The sequence below is a fragment of the Anabas testudineus genome, chromosome 21, assembly GCF_900324465.2.
Source record: "Anabas testudineus chromosome 21, fAnaTes1.2, whole genome shotgun sequence".
NCBI lineage: Eukaryota > Metazoa > Chordata > Actinopteri > Anabantiformes > Anabantidae > Anabas > Anabas testudineus.
Window position 1 is genome coordinate 1,381,842 of NC_046629.1, and position 17,428 is coordinate 1,399,269.

The 17,428-nt window shown below is 40.4% G+C and overlaps 2 protein-coding genes across 2 annotated transcripts; both read right to left on the bottom strand.

The window, feature by feature from the left end:
* Positions 1-385: 385 nt before the first annotated feature.
* Positions 386-1,312, bottom strand: LOC113173281 (olfactory receptor 11A1-like). Its single transcript, XM_026376685.1, has one exon. The coding sequence runs from the start codon at positions 1,310-1,312 to the stop codon at positions 386-388; it is 927 nt and encodes a 308-aa protein (XP_026232470.1).
* Positions 1,313-16,355: 15,043 nt separating this feature from the next.
* Positions 16,356-17,270, bottom strand: LOC113173282 (olfactory receptor 6N2-like). The gene has a single exon (XM_026376686.1). The coding sequence runs from the start codon at positions 17,268-17,270 to the stop codon at positions 16,356-16,358; it is 915 nt and encodes a 304-aa protein (XP_026232471.1).
* Positions 17,271-17,428: the final 158 nt, after the last annotated feature.

A 17,428-nucleotide genomic window follows, 5' to 3' on the forward strand; every position in this document is an offset into this window, starting at 1 on the left:
CTCTATTTCAATACAAAGCAGATAGTCAGTTGACCCATTCACCATTCTCCAACCTGCTTTCTCCACAAACCCTGTATTTATAACGTGAAAACTATATGATTTAGAATTACAACAACAGTCTCAGTGGTTTTTCATTTCACACATTAGCAAAGTCTCAAACCTCGCCTTTTGAAAATATACTGAAAACACTGAAACAAAAGAAAAATGCATAACTTTTGAGAGATTCTTTAGAAAAACTCTCCCTTTAGATGGCTAGTTATCATTACATTACCAGAAATTCTATTACTACAATATGGAAACAAATGTGTATGTAATATACCCATGGATCACAACATTCTCTGCATTATTATTAGAACAAGTGAAATGACTAACCGACTAACTAACATTAGATAGCTTTTCCTGGACACAACAATCTTCTCACATTTTTAGTAATTTCTTTCATTTTTAGTCCATAAATGATTGGATTGAAGAGAGGATGATACAAAATTGCTTGTAAAGTCATTATTAAATGTACAGTCTTTGGAAGCTCGGATCCCAGTCGAACTATACTGACATCAAATGCACACAAAGAGGAGAAGCTGATTAAAACCAACAAATGTGGTAAACAAGTCTGAGCAGCTTTTTTCCTGACACTTCTGCTGCTTAGATAAGATATTATAAGAATCCTTGTGTATGTAAAAAGTATGAAGAGCAGAGGGAAAAGTGCAGTGATTATCAAAGCAACAACACCAAATATTGATCGTGCTTTTGAATTCTCACAGTGAAGACTGTAAATTGCATTATTACAAAAAATGCCATTTAAAGTTAAATTACAGAGTTTCATATCAGCACTCAGCATTGCTAAGACTGCGATCTCACAAGCAGGTACAAGCCAAGCTAAAACCAGGAAAATACTGACACTTCCTTTTTTCATGATAGTTGGATATTGCAGAGGTTTACATATAGACACATATCTGTCATAGGACATAGCTGCCAACAGTAAGAACTCTGACCCAGCTAAAGAATAGAATATAAAAAATTGAAAGAGACAGGCTGAATAAGATATGATCTGCTTTTCAGATAAAAAATCAACTAACAGTTTTGGGTACATAGTAGTGCTGAAAAGAACAGAGTTCACTAACAAAGCTGCAACGAAAATGTACATAGGCTCATGGAGGGTTCTGTGAATCCAAATAAGACAAACGATGGTGACATTAAAGCTTATGATTAGAATATAAAATGTTAATATGATCAGAAAATAAAGATATTTGTATTTGTGCACTTCTACATGCCCACCAAGAGTTATATATGTTACATTAGGTTCATCATCCATTAATGATGTTTAATAATGAAGCAAACCATTGCATAACCAACATGTACAAATAAAACTGCTACTATGACAATAATACTAACATCAAACAAACCTGTCTTATTCATTCACAGTCATAGTAATGTAAATGCAATGGCAATATTAGGAAAGTGAACAGTTTGAGGCTGTGGAAAGGGTTTATTAGATTTCACATCCTCAATGGATCTCATTAATTCCATCAACAGAACAGATTCAAATGTGTAAAGAACTTAACCAGACCCTGGAGGTTTAAAGTTGCAGCATTGTTTGATGTCTTTCACTTGGGCAAATGCTTTATTACATGACACTAAACCACAATGTTAAGAGTACATGAGTACAATGTTCATGCTTTTGGAAGATGATGACAACGTGCCATATACTGGGATGGAAGTAACAATTGACATGAACTCTTATTATGTTTTGAGTTTTTGTTTTTCTTTTAATTTTTGGGTATTTTACTTACAATTTAAATCTTCTGTTCCAAAGTGATCTATTAAATATTTCACTAGATCTCCCCACCAGTGCCCTTTTAAGAAAGGACAATGGGATCCACTACCAGAAAACAATCAGTGATTTAAAAACATGTCATGAATCTAATGTAGATTTAAGGTTTAAGACTTTATAAAATATAACTGTATACAGACAGGAGAGGAAAAACTCCTATTGAAGGAAGAAACCAGGCTCAGGGTCGCCTGCCATTTGCTTCGACTGGTTGGGGTGAGTGGAACGAGAAGAGAGAAAAGGACAGCAGGCAAAAAAACTTGTAATAATTAATTTGTGCGTGGCAAACTATCGGACGCTTAAGTATAATCATTTGAAAATTAAATTAGGCAATCAGGTGTGAGTCTCGGAGGTCCTGCAAGTATCATAATTGAGACTTTGTTGGCTTTAGCCTTTAGCTAACAAGTTGGCATCAACTAAGTTTTATCAATCATACCATAATTTAAGCTAACAACTCAGGTGGTTCTGATATGTGGACCATATTCATAGAAGAGCTGCTGTTTTGAATTGCATGTGTACAAGGTGGAGTTTTTCATATTTGGGATTTAAAACGTGGTTAAAAGTTAAAAGTATACTGGACTGTAAACTTCAGACAGAGAACACTAGTATAATCAACCCTTTTATACAACAGTAAGTTTGTAATAAAGATGTAGATAAATCAACTTAAAATAGACAGATTTAATTAAAAACGTCCTCATAAACAGGTACCAACAATAAAATAGCTAGTATTTAACTACAATGTAATAAAGACCCGGCATTGATTTAAGTCACCCAAAACACACTATAGCAGTAACAACAGCAACAAAACAACATAGTTGTGATTGTGCATTTTACCACCACTATGCGGGAAGAATTCTTGATAACTGAAGCAGGAAGTGCAGGGCTGGTTGCAAAACAAGCAAGACAGTGGCCCTCAAGGACCAGGAATGGATACCCCTCGTCTAGACTGTGGATCACAGATGACAGACCTGTCAACGTGATGAAGGTGTACAACCAGTGGCCTCAGTTTCTAAGGTGTGCTCTTCATCTGAAGAGGAGGAACTGAATTTTGAATTATGGTCAACCCTGTAGTTGTCCCACCTTTGTCATCATAGAAGTACTGATCTCTTTGAAATTCCAACTCAGACTACTGTCACAATGCCACGCTGCTGGTTTCCATTACAAGACAAAGCAAGGCATGTCCAGAGCATCACCAAGCCACCACCATACTTCACTGAAGGCATGGTGCTCTTTTCAATGTTTGCTTGTTCCTCCTAAAAGTTTCACAGAACTCCCCAGAACAGAACCCAAAGAATCATGTGTCCTTTTGAACATACTGGAGCCAACTTAGGTTAGTAAAAAACACAACTGACCTAAATAAACTAAACTTTCTTTATGAGTTTTATTTCCTTGCAAAGGAAAGTAGGCAGTAGCTCAGGTGGTAGAGCAGTTGTCTACGAACTGCAGGGTGAGTGGTTTGATTCCCGGTTCCTCTTGGCTACTTGCTAAGGTGTCCTTGGAGAAGACACCGAAACCCCCTAGTGTAGTGCTGAATTACCGTCTAGCAGCTCTCCAACCATAATCCCCTCCAAGGGGATCAATAAAGTTTTCATTATTATTATTATAAAGAAAGGCGAACATTCATGCAGAGTGTTGAAGCAGTCTGCAGAGTGAAGAACATAGAGAGTTTGTAACAAACATACACTCCTGCATAGAAGTGGTAGGTTGTGACCCTGAAAGAGTGCAGGAACAAAGAGCACTGTCTGCGTTCCACTGAGATATGATAGACAGTTGTACCAAATAATGCATTATGGATATGAAAAAGGGAGAATAGTACGGACTTAGTTACAGAAGTATAACAACACCTAACACCTCAGGCCTCAAGAGTGATGTAAAGTTTCTAACACAGTTTCTCATGATGGAAAGTTTAATGAAATCTACAGAGAATGAAGTAGTGAGATAAAACAAATTCACAGGTTTGAACTGTCCAAACAGAACATACTGAGTTCATTTAAAAGTCAGCTTACTGTGGATGCTTACTTTTTGTCTCGGTTATAGTTCATATAATCCTCTTTCTGCCTGTTTGAATTAGGATTTCATGTGATAATTATTAATGGGGAAAGAATTAAATATAACGTATTTAGTTCTTGGTGGACACGTGGAACTTCTCAAGTACAGATACCTTTGTTTCGTGTTTGTTTTTATCATGTATATTCTAATACTCTGCAGTAATTCTACTATTGTGTACCTGATCTGGAAACAACAAGACCTCCATGAGCCTATGTACATTTTTATTGCAGCTTTGTTACTAAACTCTGTTCTTCTCAGCACTAATATCTACCCTAAACTACTGATCGACTTTTTATCTGAAAAACAGATCATATCATATCGAGCATGTCTTGTTCAATATTTTATGTTTTATACTTTAGGTTCTTCTGAGTTTTTACTGTTGACAGCCATGGCCTATGACAGGTATGTGTCTATATGTAAACCTCTTCAATATCCAAATATTATGAGAAAAACAACTGTTTGCATATTTGTGGCCTTAGCTTGGATTGTACCTACATGTCTGTTTGCTGGATTAGCAACAATGTGTTCCAATCAAAAACTCTGTAGCTTCACTTTGAAAGTGATATTTTGTAATAACACATTTTTCAAACTTTTTTGTGTAGCTTCAAAAGCGATATCTATCTATGGTGTGCTTATTTTGCTGAATGTAAATATTTTTCCTGTTATCTTTATCACTTTTACCTACACTAGGATTCTTATAATATGTTATCACAGCTGTGGAGAAGTCAGGAAAAAAGCTGCACAGACCTGTTTACCTCACCTGCTGGTTTTAATCAACTATTTGGTTTTGGGAACATATGATGTCATTGCAGTTCGACTGGATTCTGATATTCTGACAACTGCACATTTAATAATGACTTTACAGTTCGGTTTGTATAATCCTCTTTTTAATCCAATCATATATGGACAGAAATCAAAGGAAATTTCTAAACATATCAAGAGGTTATTTTGTCAAGATAAAGTGAACTAATGTTATAAATTCTCATCATTTTTTATGTGTCCATAGGAATCATAATGAGTAGCAGAAATGCATTGGAGCTGCGTTGTTTTAAGGATTTTGACGTTAGTGTAGGTTCACAAAACCTTAAGATTGCAACACAGATGGATGCAGATATAAATAGTGATGTAGTGATGATATCTGGCCTGTGGAAAAGCAAACAGTTTATTAGATGATTTACAGGTTGAAGTGACTCTGAAGCAGCACTAGAACCAGCCTAGAACTAGCACCAAGTTTGTGTAGATTGAAAACAGCTAACAGATGGTGACTTGATTTCTTAATTATGTTTAAGGCCATTTGTTAAAATCATAAGCTGAAATGTTGCAGTTTTCTTGGTCTGCATGAGAAGAGTGAAAGGATGACTGCTGAACTGGGTTTACACCCTGCAGACAATGCTAAAGTGCATTTGGCTTGTGTTACAGTTCCCACCTCTGACCAGCTGGGGCAGTCTTTGTAAGTTTCTTGTTTTTTTGTTTTCCTATTGCTGTGGTTCTTCCCCTTTGGGGGCGTGTCTCTGCTGGTCCAAGTAGTAACACCTGTTTTGTGTCTTGTCATTACTGTCTCTGTATTTAAGTTAGTCCTGTTTCTGTTAGGGTGCTTTCACACCTACAGGATTTAGTTTGATTAAATCTGACTCAAGTTTGTTTTCCCTCTTAGTGCGGTTCGTTTTGTCCGGTGTGAACACGGTAATCGCACTCGAGTGCGCTCCAAAACAACTGCACCGAGACCCCCAAAACAAGGTGATCTCGATCCACTTCACCCATTACACCCATCTGGACAAGCCTGGGGGTTTAGTGAGGTTTTTTGATTTCTCCAGTGCATTCAACACTATCCGGCCTGCACTGCTGGGGGAGAAATCAAAAAACATTCAGGTTGACACTCAAGTCAAGTCAAGTCAAGAAGCTTTATTGTCATTCCAACCACATATAGCTGAAGCAGTACATAGTGAAATGAGACAACGTTTCTCCAGAACCATGGTGCTACATAAAACGGCAACAAGACAAACATGGGGCTGAGGACTGCTAAGTAATCCTAGCAAAACACATAAAGTGCATCCTGTGCAACCTAGTGCAAACAGTGCAAGAACACAAAGAGAAAGTGTAGACCGACGTCTGAAGACAGTGGAACACAGAACACAAAACAGCAGCGACCAATAGTGGAAATGAATACAATTTACATCTGAAAGATGGAAACACGACAAATCTAGAGAGTGTGTGTGTGTGCTCGGTTCAGTTTGTGGTGTGCGTGTTGAGGAGCCTGATGGCTTGGGGGAAGAAACTGTTCAAATGTCTGGTTGTGAGGCCCGAATGCTCCGGAACCTCTTCCCTGATGGCAGAAGTGTGAAGATCGGGTGTGAGGGGTGGGTGGGGTCGTCCACAATGCAGGTAGCCTTGCGGATGCAGCGTGTGGTGTAAATGTCCGTGATGGAGGGGAGAGAGACTCCAATGATCTTCTCAGCTGTCCTCACTATCCGCTGTAGGGCCTTGCGATCCGAAACGGTGCAGTTCCCAAACCAGGCAGTGATGCAGCCGCTCAGGATGCTCTCAATGGTCCCCCTGTAAAATGTAGTCAAGATGGGGGGCGGCAGATGGGCTTTCCTCAGCTTCCTCAGGAAGTAGAGACGCTGCTGGGCCTTTTTGCTGATGGAGCGGGTGTTGAGTGACCAGGTGAGGTTCTCCTCCAGATGAACACCAAGAAATGTGGTGCTCTTGACGATCTCCACTGACGCTCCATCGATGGTCAGTGGAGAGTGGTCACTCTTTGCTCTTCTAAAGTCAACAACCATCTCTTTAGTTTTCCCAACGTTCAGAGACAGGTTGTTGGCCTTGCACCAGGCTGAGAGCTGATGTACCTCCTCTCTGTACGCTGACTCGTCGTTCTTGCTGATGAGACCCACCACAGTCGTGTCATCAGCGAACTTGATGATCTGATTCGAGCTGTGCATCGCTACACAGTCGTGAGTCAGCAGAGTGAACAGCAGTGGACTGAGCACACAGCCCTGTGGGGCCCCAGTGCTCAGCATGGTGGTGCTGGAGATGCTGTTCCCGATCCGGACTGACTGGGGTCTCCCAGTCAGGAAGTCCAGGATCCAGTTGCAGAGGGAGGTGGTCAGACCCAGTCGGCTCAGCTTCCCAATCAGCTGCTGGGGAATGATGGTGTTGAATGCTGAGCTGAAGTCTATAAACAGCATTCGAACATATGTGTCTTTGTTGTCCAGATGGCTGAGGGCCAAGTGGAGAGTAGTGGTGATGGCATCGTCCGTGGAACGGTTTGGACGATATGCAAACTGCAGAGGGTCCAGTGAGGGTGGAAGCTGGGACTGCGCCGGCTGTCTCCGCTGTCCTCAAAGTGATCCTCCTGGCGTGCGCGCGCTTCGCCTCTCTGATGGCTCGGGACAGTTCAGCCCTTGCTGTTCTTAAGGCCGTCATGTCTCCTGCTCTGAAGGCGGAGTCCCTCGACTTCAGCAGCGCACGCACCCTAGCAGTCATCCACGGTTTCTGGTTGGAGCGTGTAGTGACGGTCTTGGAGATGGTCACATCATCAACACACTTGCTGATATAGCTGGTAACTGATGATGTGTACTCCTCCAAGTTGACGTAATCACCAGTGGTTGCAGCCTCCCTGAACATGTCCCAGTTGGTGCACTCAAAGCAGTCCTGAAGAGCAGAGATGGCTCCTGCTGGCCAGGTCTTTACCTGCTTCAGAACCGGTTGGGAGAGTCAGACAAGTGGTCTGTATGCTGGAATTAGCATAACAGAGATGTGGTCTGAGTATCCGAGGTGGGGGCGGGGCTCCGCTCGGTACGCGCCGGGGATGTTGCTGTAAACACGATCCAGCGCGTTGTCCCCTCTCGTTGCAAAGTCCAGATGCTGATGGAGTTTAGGGAGCACTAACTTGAGATTTACATGGTTGAAATCTCCGGCAATGATGACCAGGCCGTCAGGTTGGGCATTCTGCACGTCGCTGATAGCTCCATGTAGTTCACCCAACGCCTCTTTGGCATTAACGCTAACGCTAGGAGGGATGTAAACTCCAAAAATGAAAACAGTGGTGAATTCCCTCGGTAAATAAAAAGGTCTGCACTGAACAGTCACAAACTCCACAAGTGGTGAACAGTAGTTGGAAGCCAGTACAGAGTCCTTACACCAGTCCGTGTTAATAAAAACACACACACCACCGCCGCGACTCTTACCGCACAGAGCTGGGTTCCTGCTGGCTCAAAACGCGGTTAGGCCGTGTAGGTTGATGGCGGCGTCCGGGACTCTGCCTCAGGCAAGGCCGGAGACTGGGGGCCTGATGTTCGTGGCCGAGGTCGTAACCCGAGGTCGCGGAGGTCGTCCTGCAGATCGTCATGCAGCTTGGTCGGTGCATTATACCTGAGTCAAAGCAGCGTCTGGCGATTGTAAACCCGAACACAACTGTTGTTGGTGGTCATGATTGTGTGTGGTCGTGCTAAAAACACGGAAAACCACGAAAAGCACCATTGTTGGTCTCCGGAGAGGCCGCTGCGAGCTACTGCCGCGCCGCCATCTTGGAAAGATGGACTCCCCTGACTCCGTGGATCATGGACTTTGTGGATATCAGCATCAGAATAAGAATCAGAAGCCTTTATTGTCATTGTACAAGAATACAACGAAATTGTAGCAGCCTTGAAGTGGTGGTACTGTAAATCTAAATCTAAGTATGTACAAGTAGTCAAATAAAAATAAAAAAATACTTAAGTACGATTACTGCTTGTGGAAGGAAGCTGTTCCTGAGTCTGTTTGTCCTGGTTCTGATGGACCTGTATCTCTTGCCAGAGGGTAGCAGGTCAAACAGGGGGAAGGCAGAGTGACAGGTAAACGTCCTTCAGGGAGGGGAGAGGGCAGCCGATGATCCTCTGCGCTGTCTTTACCACCCTCTGGAGCCTCTTCCACAGCTTCAGTGCAATGAGAAAACCACATTGTGATGCAGTAGGACAGCATGCTCTCGACGGTTGAGCGGTAGAAGGTTACCAGCAGCTCCTGACCTACATTGTTCTTCCTGAGCCCTCTCAGGAAGTACAGGCTGTTCGAGTCCACTGCTTGAAGACTTTATTCATTAACTCACCCCAACTGGTCGAGGATCTGATCTAGGTCTAGGTTGATCTAGGTTTCTTCCTCTAAAGGGAGTTTTTCTTCTCCACTGTCTCCTGGTGCTGCTCAGTGGACTTGTTGTTATTTTTTTTATAAAACTCTGTATACAGTTATATTCTGTAAGGTTTTGAACCTTAAACACTGTAAAGTGCCTTGAGACGATGTCTGTTGTGTTGTGTGCTGTACAAATAGTATTGAATAGAATTGAATTAAAACAGTAATGATACACCTCACAATACGAAACATGTCGTTAAAATATTTTATCACAACAACATAAACCTTTTGAGGTGTTTAGAAATATCTTTCATTTTCAGTCCATATATAATTGGATCTAAAAGAGGATTATACAAAATTAATTGTAAAGTCATTATTAAACTAACAGTTTTTGTAAGATCAGATTCCATTCGAACTATAATAACTTCATATACTGAGAAAAAAGAAACATTGATGAGAGCCAGCAGATGAGGTAAACATGTCTTTGCAGCTTTTTTCTGAACTTGTGCACAGCTTCTGGAACATAAGCTGCAATGAAAATGTACATGGGCTCATGGAGGTCTTGGTGTTTCCAGATCAGGTACACAATAGTAGAATTACTGCAGAGTATTAGAATATATACTAATAAAAAACATGATAAAATAAATGTATTTGTATTTTTTAACTTCTATATGTCCATCTAGAATTAAATATGATATATTTAGTTCTTTCTCCATTAAAAAATACGACTAAATGATTAATAATTGGAAATGACAGATGCCAGAAATGAGATGACACAATGCCACAATGCCACCACCATGCTTCACTGAAGGCATGGTGTTCTTTTCAATGTTTGCTTGTTCCTCCTAAAAGTTTCACAGAACTCCACAGAACAGAACCCAAAAGCTCCTGTGTCCTATATTTTGAACATATTGGAGCCAACTTGTCTTGTGCTTTAGGTCAGTAGGGGTTAATTCTGAAGTTCTGGCACAGAATCCTCAGTGCTTGTTGCTACCAAGTCTTACTAACAATCTTTTGCAGTCACTCAAGGGTCTTCTCTACGTGTCTCCTCAGAAATCTGGTTGCAGCCCTTAATGGCTTCCTTTTTCTGCCATGTGTAGCCAGAGTTACTTTAATGTCAAACTTGTAAACTGTGCTTCCAAGAGTGTCATTTGGACCAATCAGTGTATTCACTTTTTGGTATCCTTTTTCGTGAAAGCCAATGATCTTTGAGAATTTCTATTTAAAATTTTCAAATATCCTTTATTTTTTTCTCTTTTTTTTCTAATATGCAATCAAACCTGACAATTAGTGGCAGCAGATGTGCTTGAGAAAATACCATTTTCAAATGTGTGCTCTTTTGAATTGTTATAAAACATTAACTGTTAAGAATTATCTGAGGTGAGAGGTGAAATAGTAACCTATGGACTGAACTGTCTTTATGAGTTTTATTTCCTTGCAAAGAAAGGCGAAAATTCATGCAGAGTGTTGAAGCAGTCTGCAGAGTGAAGAACATAGTGAGTTTGTAACAAACATTTATGACCTGGAAAGACAGCAGGAACAAAGAGCACTGTCTGCGTTCCACTGAGATATGATTTGAGATATGACAGTTGTACCAAATAATACACTATGGATATGAAAAAGGGAGAATAGTACGGACTTAGTTACAGAAGTATAACAACACCTAACACCTCAGGCCTCAAGAGTGATGTAAAGTTTCTAACACAGTTTCTCATGATGGAAAGTTTAATGAGATCCACAGAGGATTAGGTAGTGAGATAAAACAAATTCACAGGTTTGAACTGTCCAAACAGAACATACTGAGTTCATTTAAAAGTCAGCTTACTGTGGATGCTTACTTTTTGTCTCGGTTATAGTTCATATAATCCTCTTTCTGCCTGTTTGAATTAGGATTTCATGTGATAATTATTAATGGGGAAAGAATTAAATATAACGTATTTAGTTCTTGGTGGACACGTGGAACTTCTCAAGTACAGATACCTTTGTTTCGTGTTTGTTTTTATCATGTACATTCTAATACTCTGCAGTAATTCTACTATTGTGTACCTGATCTGGAAACAACAAGACCTCCATGAGCCTATGTACATTTTTATTGCAGCTTTGTTACTAAACTCTGTTCTTCTCAGCACTAATATCTACCCTAAACTACTGATCGACTTTTTATCTGAAAAACAGATCATATCATATCAAGCATGTCTTGTTCAATATTTTATGTTTTATACTTTAGGTTCTTCTGAGTTTTTACTGTTGACAGCCATGGCCTATGACAGGTATGTGTCTATATGTAAACCTCTTCAATATCCAAATATTATGAGAAAAACAACTGTTTGCATATTTGTGGCCTTAGCTTGGATTGTACCTACATGTCTGTTTGCTGGATTAGCAACAATGTGTTCCAATCAAAAACTCTGTAGCTTCACTTTGAAAGTGATATTTTGTAATAACACATTTTTCAAACTTTTTTGTGTAGCTTCAAAAGCGATATCTATCTATGGTGTGCTCATTTTGCTGAATGTAAATATTTTTCCTGTTATCTTTATCACTTTTACCTACACTAGGATTCTTATAATATGTTATCACAGCTGTGGAGAAGTCAGGAAAAAAGCTGCACAGACCTGTTTACCTCACCTGCTGGTTTTAATCAACTATTTGGTTTTGGGAACATATGATGTCATTGCAGTTCGACTGGATTCTGATATTCTGACAACTGCACATTTAATAATGACTTTACAGTTCGGTTTGTATAATCCTCTTTTTAATCCAATCATATATGGACAGAAATCAAAGGAAATTTCTAAACATATCAAGAGGTTGTTTTGTCAAGATAAAGTGAACTAATGTTATAAATTCTCATCATTTTTTATGTGTCCATAGGAATCATAATGAGTAGCAGAAATGCATTGGAGCTGCGTTGTTTTAAGGATTTTGACGTTAGTGTAGGTTCACAAAACCTTAAGATTGCAACACAGATGGATGCAGATATAAATAGTGATGTAGTGATGATATCTGGCCTGTGGAAAAGCAAACAGTTTATTAGATGATTTACAGGTTGAAGTGACTCTGAAGCAGCACTAGCACCAAGTTTGTGTTGATTGAAAAGAGCTAACAGATGGTGACTTGATTTCTTAATTATGTTTAAGACCATTTGTTAAAATCATAAGCTGAAATGTTGCAGTTTTCCTGGTCTGTATGCTAAACTGCATTTGGCCACAACATTCATAAGTTTATCAAAGTAACCAATAATTTAAGCGTTAATGATGTTATTTCTAATTGTATTTTCAACCATCCCTATAAAAGACAAATTTTGCCTTGAAATATAACAATAAGGAGATCTCATGCACACACACTTAACTCTTGTGTTACAGTTCTCACCTCAGACCAGCTGGGGCAGTTTCTGTAAGTTTCTTGTTTTTTTCTTTTCTTAGTTTTGACGTGTCTCAGCTGGTCCAAGTGGTAACAGGTGTTTTGTGATCATTACTGTCTCTGTATTAAAGTTAGTCCTGTTTCTGTTGGTCTTTGCTAGTGTGTCAGCTGTCAGTCTTGTTTGTTCAATTTAATTCAATTCAATTCAATTTTATTTGTATAGCCCTTTTTACAATTGACATTGTCACAAAGCAGGCTTACACAACCAAAGAGACTATGGAAGTTTACATGAACAGTGAATGTGTATGAATCATAATAAACAGATTGTCATAATAAAGAGATTGTCACTGATGAACAAGTCGAGCGCAACGGTGGCAAGAAAAACTCTCTGAGAAGGCAACAGGAAGAAACATTGAGAGGATCCAGACTCAACAGGGAACCCATCCTCATATGGGTGATTACATGATGTGTAGGCAGCAGGCAGTCCAATATAACAATTAATGTCTATAAGTTATTGGGGAGTCCAGATAGTTATTTTTTGTCTGCCCTGTTCCCTCCAATTACCTTTTCCGCGACCTCTAGCTCTTGTTTCCTGTTTCCTACACAGTTAGTAAGTATGTCACGGTTCCAGCCTCCTTGCTGCATGGCTTTTCCCCATGCCCTTATTTGGGCAACGTCCTGTTTCCTCCTCCCATTCTGATTACCTTCACTCACCTTAATTGACTGCACCTGGTTTCCTCCAGACTATATACACAGACCTGCTCACCTTTCTCCCCTGCCAGATAGTCTATCCTCAACTACCCAGCATTTCATTTGGACTGACTTATTTTGGATTTTTCGGACTCGGCCTGCCTTGGACCATGTCTCTTGTCTGATCCCCTGGTGTTGTGAGTTCTGCTTACTCCCCGTCATTCCCCCTGCTCACATTACCAGACCTGGCCCTACACCGCTTCGACCCTGTCTCTGTGTGATTCCCCTCACCAGACCTGTCTGACCTGAACCTGCTTCCTGTCTACCCTTCTGTTACGTGAGTGTTGTCCCCCGATCTGTTCTCTCCTTTGTTGTTCCTTTCCCCTGCTTCAACTCTGTGTGCATCATCACTCACCTCCAGGTAGTTATTGGTAGAAAGCCTTTAAGCACACATAGAAAAAGAAGCATATGGACGTAGAGATTCAGAGTTGTCATGTACCACATGTTATGTGTACAGTTCTCCCCGGGTAACGAATAAAGAAATGACAAAGACAAACATACTTTTCTCTCATAATTTCTTTTTTGGATGAGGATCAGCACAAATCCAAAGAGGTCTATGGAACAGACTAATAAGCTAATTCAGGTTGCAGGCTATTGGCCATTACTGTGACTAGTGTCTTCCTATTGTTGACTTGCTTCATTAATGGGGTTCAAAGATTCAATATTCAAAAAACTTTATTAATCCCCAGAGGGAAATAGTTTTGCCTTGATAAGGTTGCTCTCAATTCAGACAAAAGAAAAGGAACCACAACCAGAAAAGATCCACACCAACATGAATTAAAAACAACATCAATACAGAAAACTTTATATACACAGAATTATAAAGATGGACGATTATACATCAATAACATTAGACTAGGGTGGAATGACAACAAATAAATGACAAATACTGATAGTCAATATCCCTCCACCTTACAGACGTAAAGGTTGCACAGTTGGATGGTCACTGGCAGAAAGGATCTCCTGTGGTTCTCTGTGGAGCACTTGATGTTGCATAGTCTCTGGGTGAACGTGCTTCTCTCTCCACCAACACACTATGTAGTGGGTGGGAGGGTTTGTCCAGGATCAAGAGGAGTGTGGTTAGCATCCTCCTCTCAGATACAATATGTAGAGGGTCCACCTCCACCCCCAGAACCAGTTTAGTCTGTCAGTGTCCTTCATGTTGCTGCCCCAGCAGACCACAGCAAGATGACACTGGAACCACAGACTCATAGAACATCCTCAGCATGGTGCTGCAGCGATGAATGAGTCTGCTCAGAAAGTACATCTGGCTCTGACACAGACCACAGTGTCAGACACACAGTTCCGCAGGTGGACGTACTGTGGGTGGTTGGTGAGGTAGTCCTTGATCCAGGAAATCAGGGGAGTGTCACCTGCATGTTTTTTAATTTCTCTCCCAGCAGTGCAGGTCAGATTGTGTTGAATGCACTGGAGCAATCAAAAAACATGATCCTCACTAAGGCCCCGGGCTTGTCCAGGTGAGTGTAGGTACGATGGAGTCAATGTATGATGGTGCCATCCACTCCAAGTTGGGGATGAAGCCTGTTCAGCTATCTTCTCACCTGATCTGCTGAGCTGGACATTGCTGAGTTGTGTGGGGGAGGAACTGAGGAGCCTGTAGTGAAGCTGAAGTGCAGGTGGTTCTGAGGCTCAGTTTGGAATCTATTAAAAAAATTATTAAATTAGTTTGCCCGGTCCACAGTTCCCTCAGTCACCTGGCTGCTGGACTTGTATCCAGTGATGGTTGAGCAGATTGTTGAAAATCTGATTAATTTAGAAAATTACCAAAGTTGTTGTTTTAATAAAAATCACACTATACCTTCAGGAAGCAAGTGCACATATTTGGTACGGTTCTTCATGTATGTGATCTGTATGTTTGATTACTTTACATAACCCTGCATTACAGAAAGACAACTGGTGGATTCCAACAGGCTTTACCCCAAAAAAAGCTGTAGGGCCAGATGGAATCAGGAAGGGTGCTGAAAGTCTGTGCTCCTCAGCTATGTGGTGTTCTCCAACACATCTTCAACTGCACCAACCACACTGTGATGCAGTAGGACAGGATGCTCTCGATGGTTGAGCGGTAGAAGGTTACCAGCAGCTCCTGATCTACATTGTTCTTCCTGAGCCCTCTCAGGAAGTACAGACGCTGCTGTGCCTTCTTGATGACAGTCTTGGTATTGATGGTGTCACACACTGAGGGAAAGGGACGAGGCAGGCTTGAACTGAAAAGAGCATTTATTAGAGAACACTACAAAAAACGGAAACTAAGGGGGGTGTCAACAGTACAACAGTACAACACTACAAAAACAGGCAGAAACACGAGGACAAAGTAACAACATAAAACTACCAAAATGGCGGAGAAGCAAGTAACAAACCAGAAACCAAAGTACAAAAGAAAACCGCTGCTCATTGGCAGAAAAACACTCACATAAAACCAGGTAATAATGTCCAAAGTCCAGAGAATCCAGGGGGGGAGGCAGACAGGGTTGTGGAGGACGAGCAGGAGCAGGCGAAGAGAGGGTGACACAGCTTGAGCCAATGTGCAATTAATGACTGGGAGCAGAGGGAGAGAAGTGGCTGTTGGGCGGAGTCTTGAGGGAGAGGGAGAGAGGAAAATCCAATGCCGGCCGGGTGCCAGGCCGAAACAGTGACAGATGGACCAAGTGAGGTCAGCCGAGATGGTGGTGCCCAGGAGGGTAAAGCTGTGGACCCTCTCCACGCAGTCACCGAGTGGAGGTGGGTCTGCTCTGTGCTTCCTGAAGTCCAGGATGATCTCCTTGGTCTTAGTGGTGTTCAGGATCAGGTTGTTAGCCTGACACCACACAGACAATTTCAGGACTTCATCTCTGTAGACAGACCCATGACGGCTGCTAGATCTGGTCTTTAGCTTTAAATTCTGTATGTTCTGTTTGAAGACTTTATTCATTTACTCACCCCAACCGGTCGAGGCAGATAGGCACCCATCCTGAGCCTGGTTCTGCTGGAGGTTTCTTCTCTAGGGGGAGTTTTTTCCTCTCCACTGTCTCCTGGTGCTGCTCAGTGGACTTGTTTTTTTGTTTTTTTTATAAAACTCTGTATACAGTTATATTCTGTAAGGTTTTGAACCTTAAACACTGTAAAGTGCCTTGAGACATCTTTTGTTGTGTTTTGGTGCTGTACAAATAGTATTGAATAGAATTGAAACAGTAATGATACACCTCACAATACAAAACATTCATTAATAAATTAATAAAATGTATGTCGTTAAAATATTTTATCACAACAACATAAACCTTTTGAGGTGTTTAGAAATTTCTTTCATTTTCAGTCCATATATAATTGGATTTAAAAGAGGATTATACAAAATTAATTGTAAAGTCATTATTAAACTAACAGTTTTTGTAAGATCAGATTCCATTCGAACTATAATAACTTCATATACTGAGAAAAAAGAAACATTGATGAGAGCCAGCAGATGAGGTAAACATGTCTTTGCAGCTTTTTTCTGAACTTGTGCACAACTTCTGGAACATATGAAGAATATTCTGGCATATGTAAAAATAATGAAACACACAGGAAAAACAACTATATTTAGTAAATTGATCACACCATAAATAGAGATTACTCTTGAACTCACACACTGAAGTTTGTAAATTGAGTTATTACAAAAAATGACTTGAAGAGTGAAGCTACACAGCTGTAGATTAGAGACTATTGTTGCTAACCCCATAAACTGACATGCAGGCAGAAGCCAAGCTAAAGATAAAAAGATACTGACAGTTGTTTTTGTCATGATAGTTGGATACTGCAGAGGTTTACATATAGAAACATATCTGTCATAGGACATGGCTGCCAACAGATAGAATGATGAACCACCTAAAGAATAAAACATAAAATATTGAACAATACAGGCTTTAAAAGTTATAATCTGTTTTTCAGACAAGAAGTCGATCAGTAGTTTTGGGTAGATAGAAGTGCTGAAAAGAACAGAGTTCAGTAACAAAGCTGCAATGAAAATGTACATAGGCTCATGGAGGTCTTGGTGTTTGCTGATGAGGTACACAATCGTAGAATTACTGCAGAGTATTAGAATATATACAATAAAAAACATGATAAAATAAATGTATCTATATTTTTTAAGTTCTACATGTCCATCTAGAATTAAATATGATATATTTAGTTCTTTCTCCATTTACAAATACGACTAAATGATTAATAATTGGAAATGACAGATAACAAATGCTGTTTCACTTTATAGATTAAAATAAGTGTAAGTTCACATCTGATAAAATTGTAAAAATTCTCCTGTTCATTCACAATAACCTTTAATATGTGCTCACCGTTAATGTT

Excerpts from the sequence above, each read along its gene's own strand:
- LOC113173281 (XM_026376685.1), bottom strand. The coding sequence starts at position 1,312 with ATGGATGATGAACCTAATGTAACATATATAACTCTTGGTGGGCATGTA.
- LOC113173282 (XM_026376686.1), bottom strand. The coding sequence starts at position 17,270 with ATGGAGAAAGAACTAAATATATCATATTTAATTCTAGATGGACATGTA.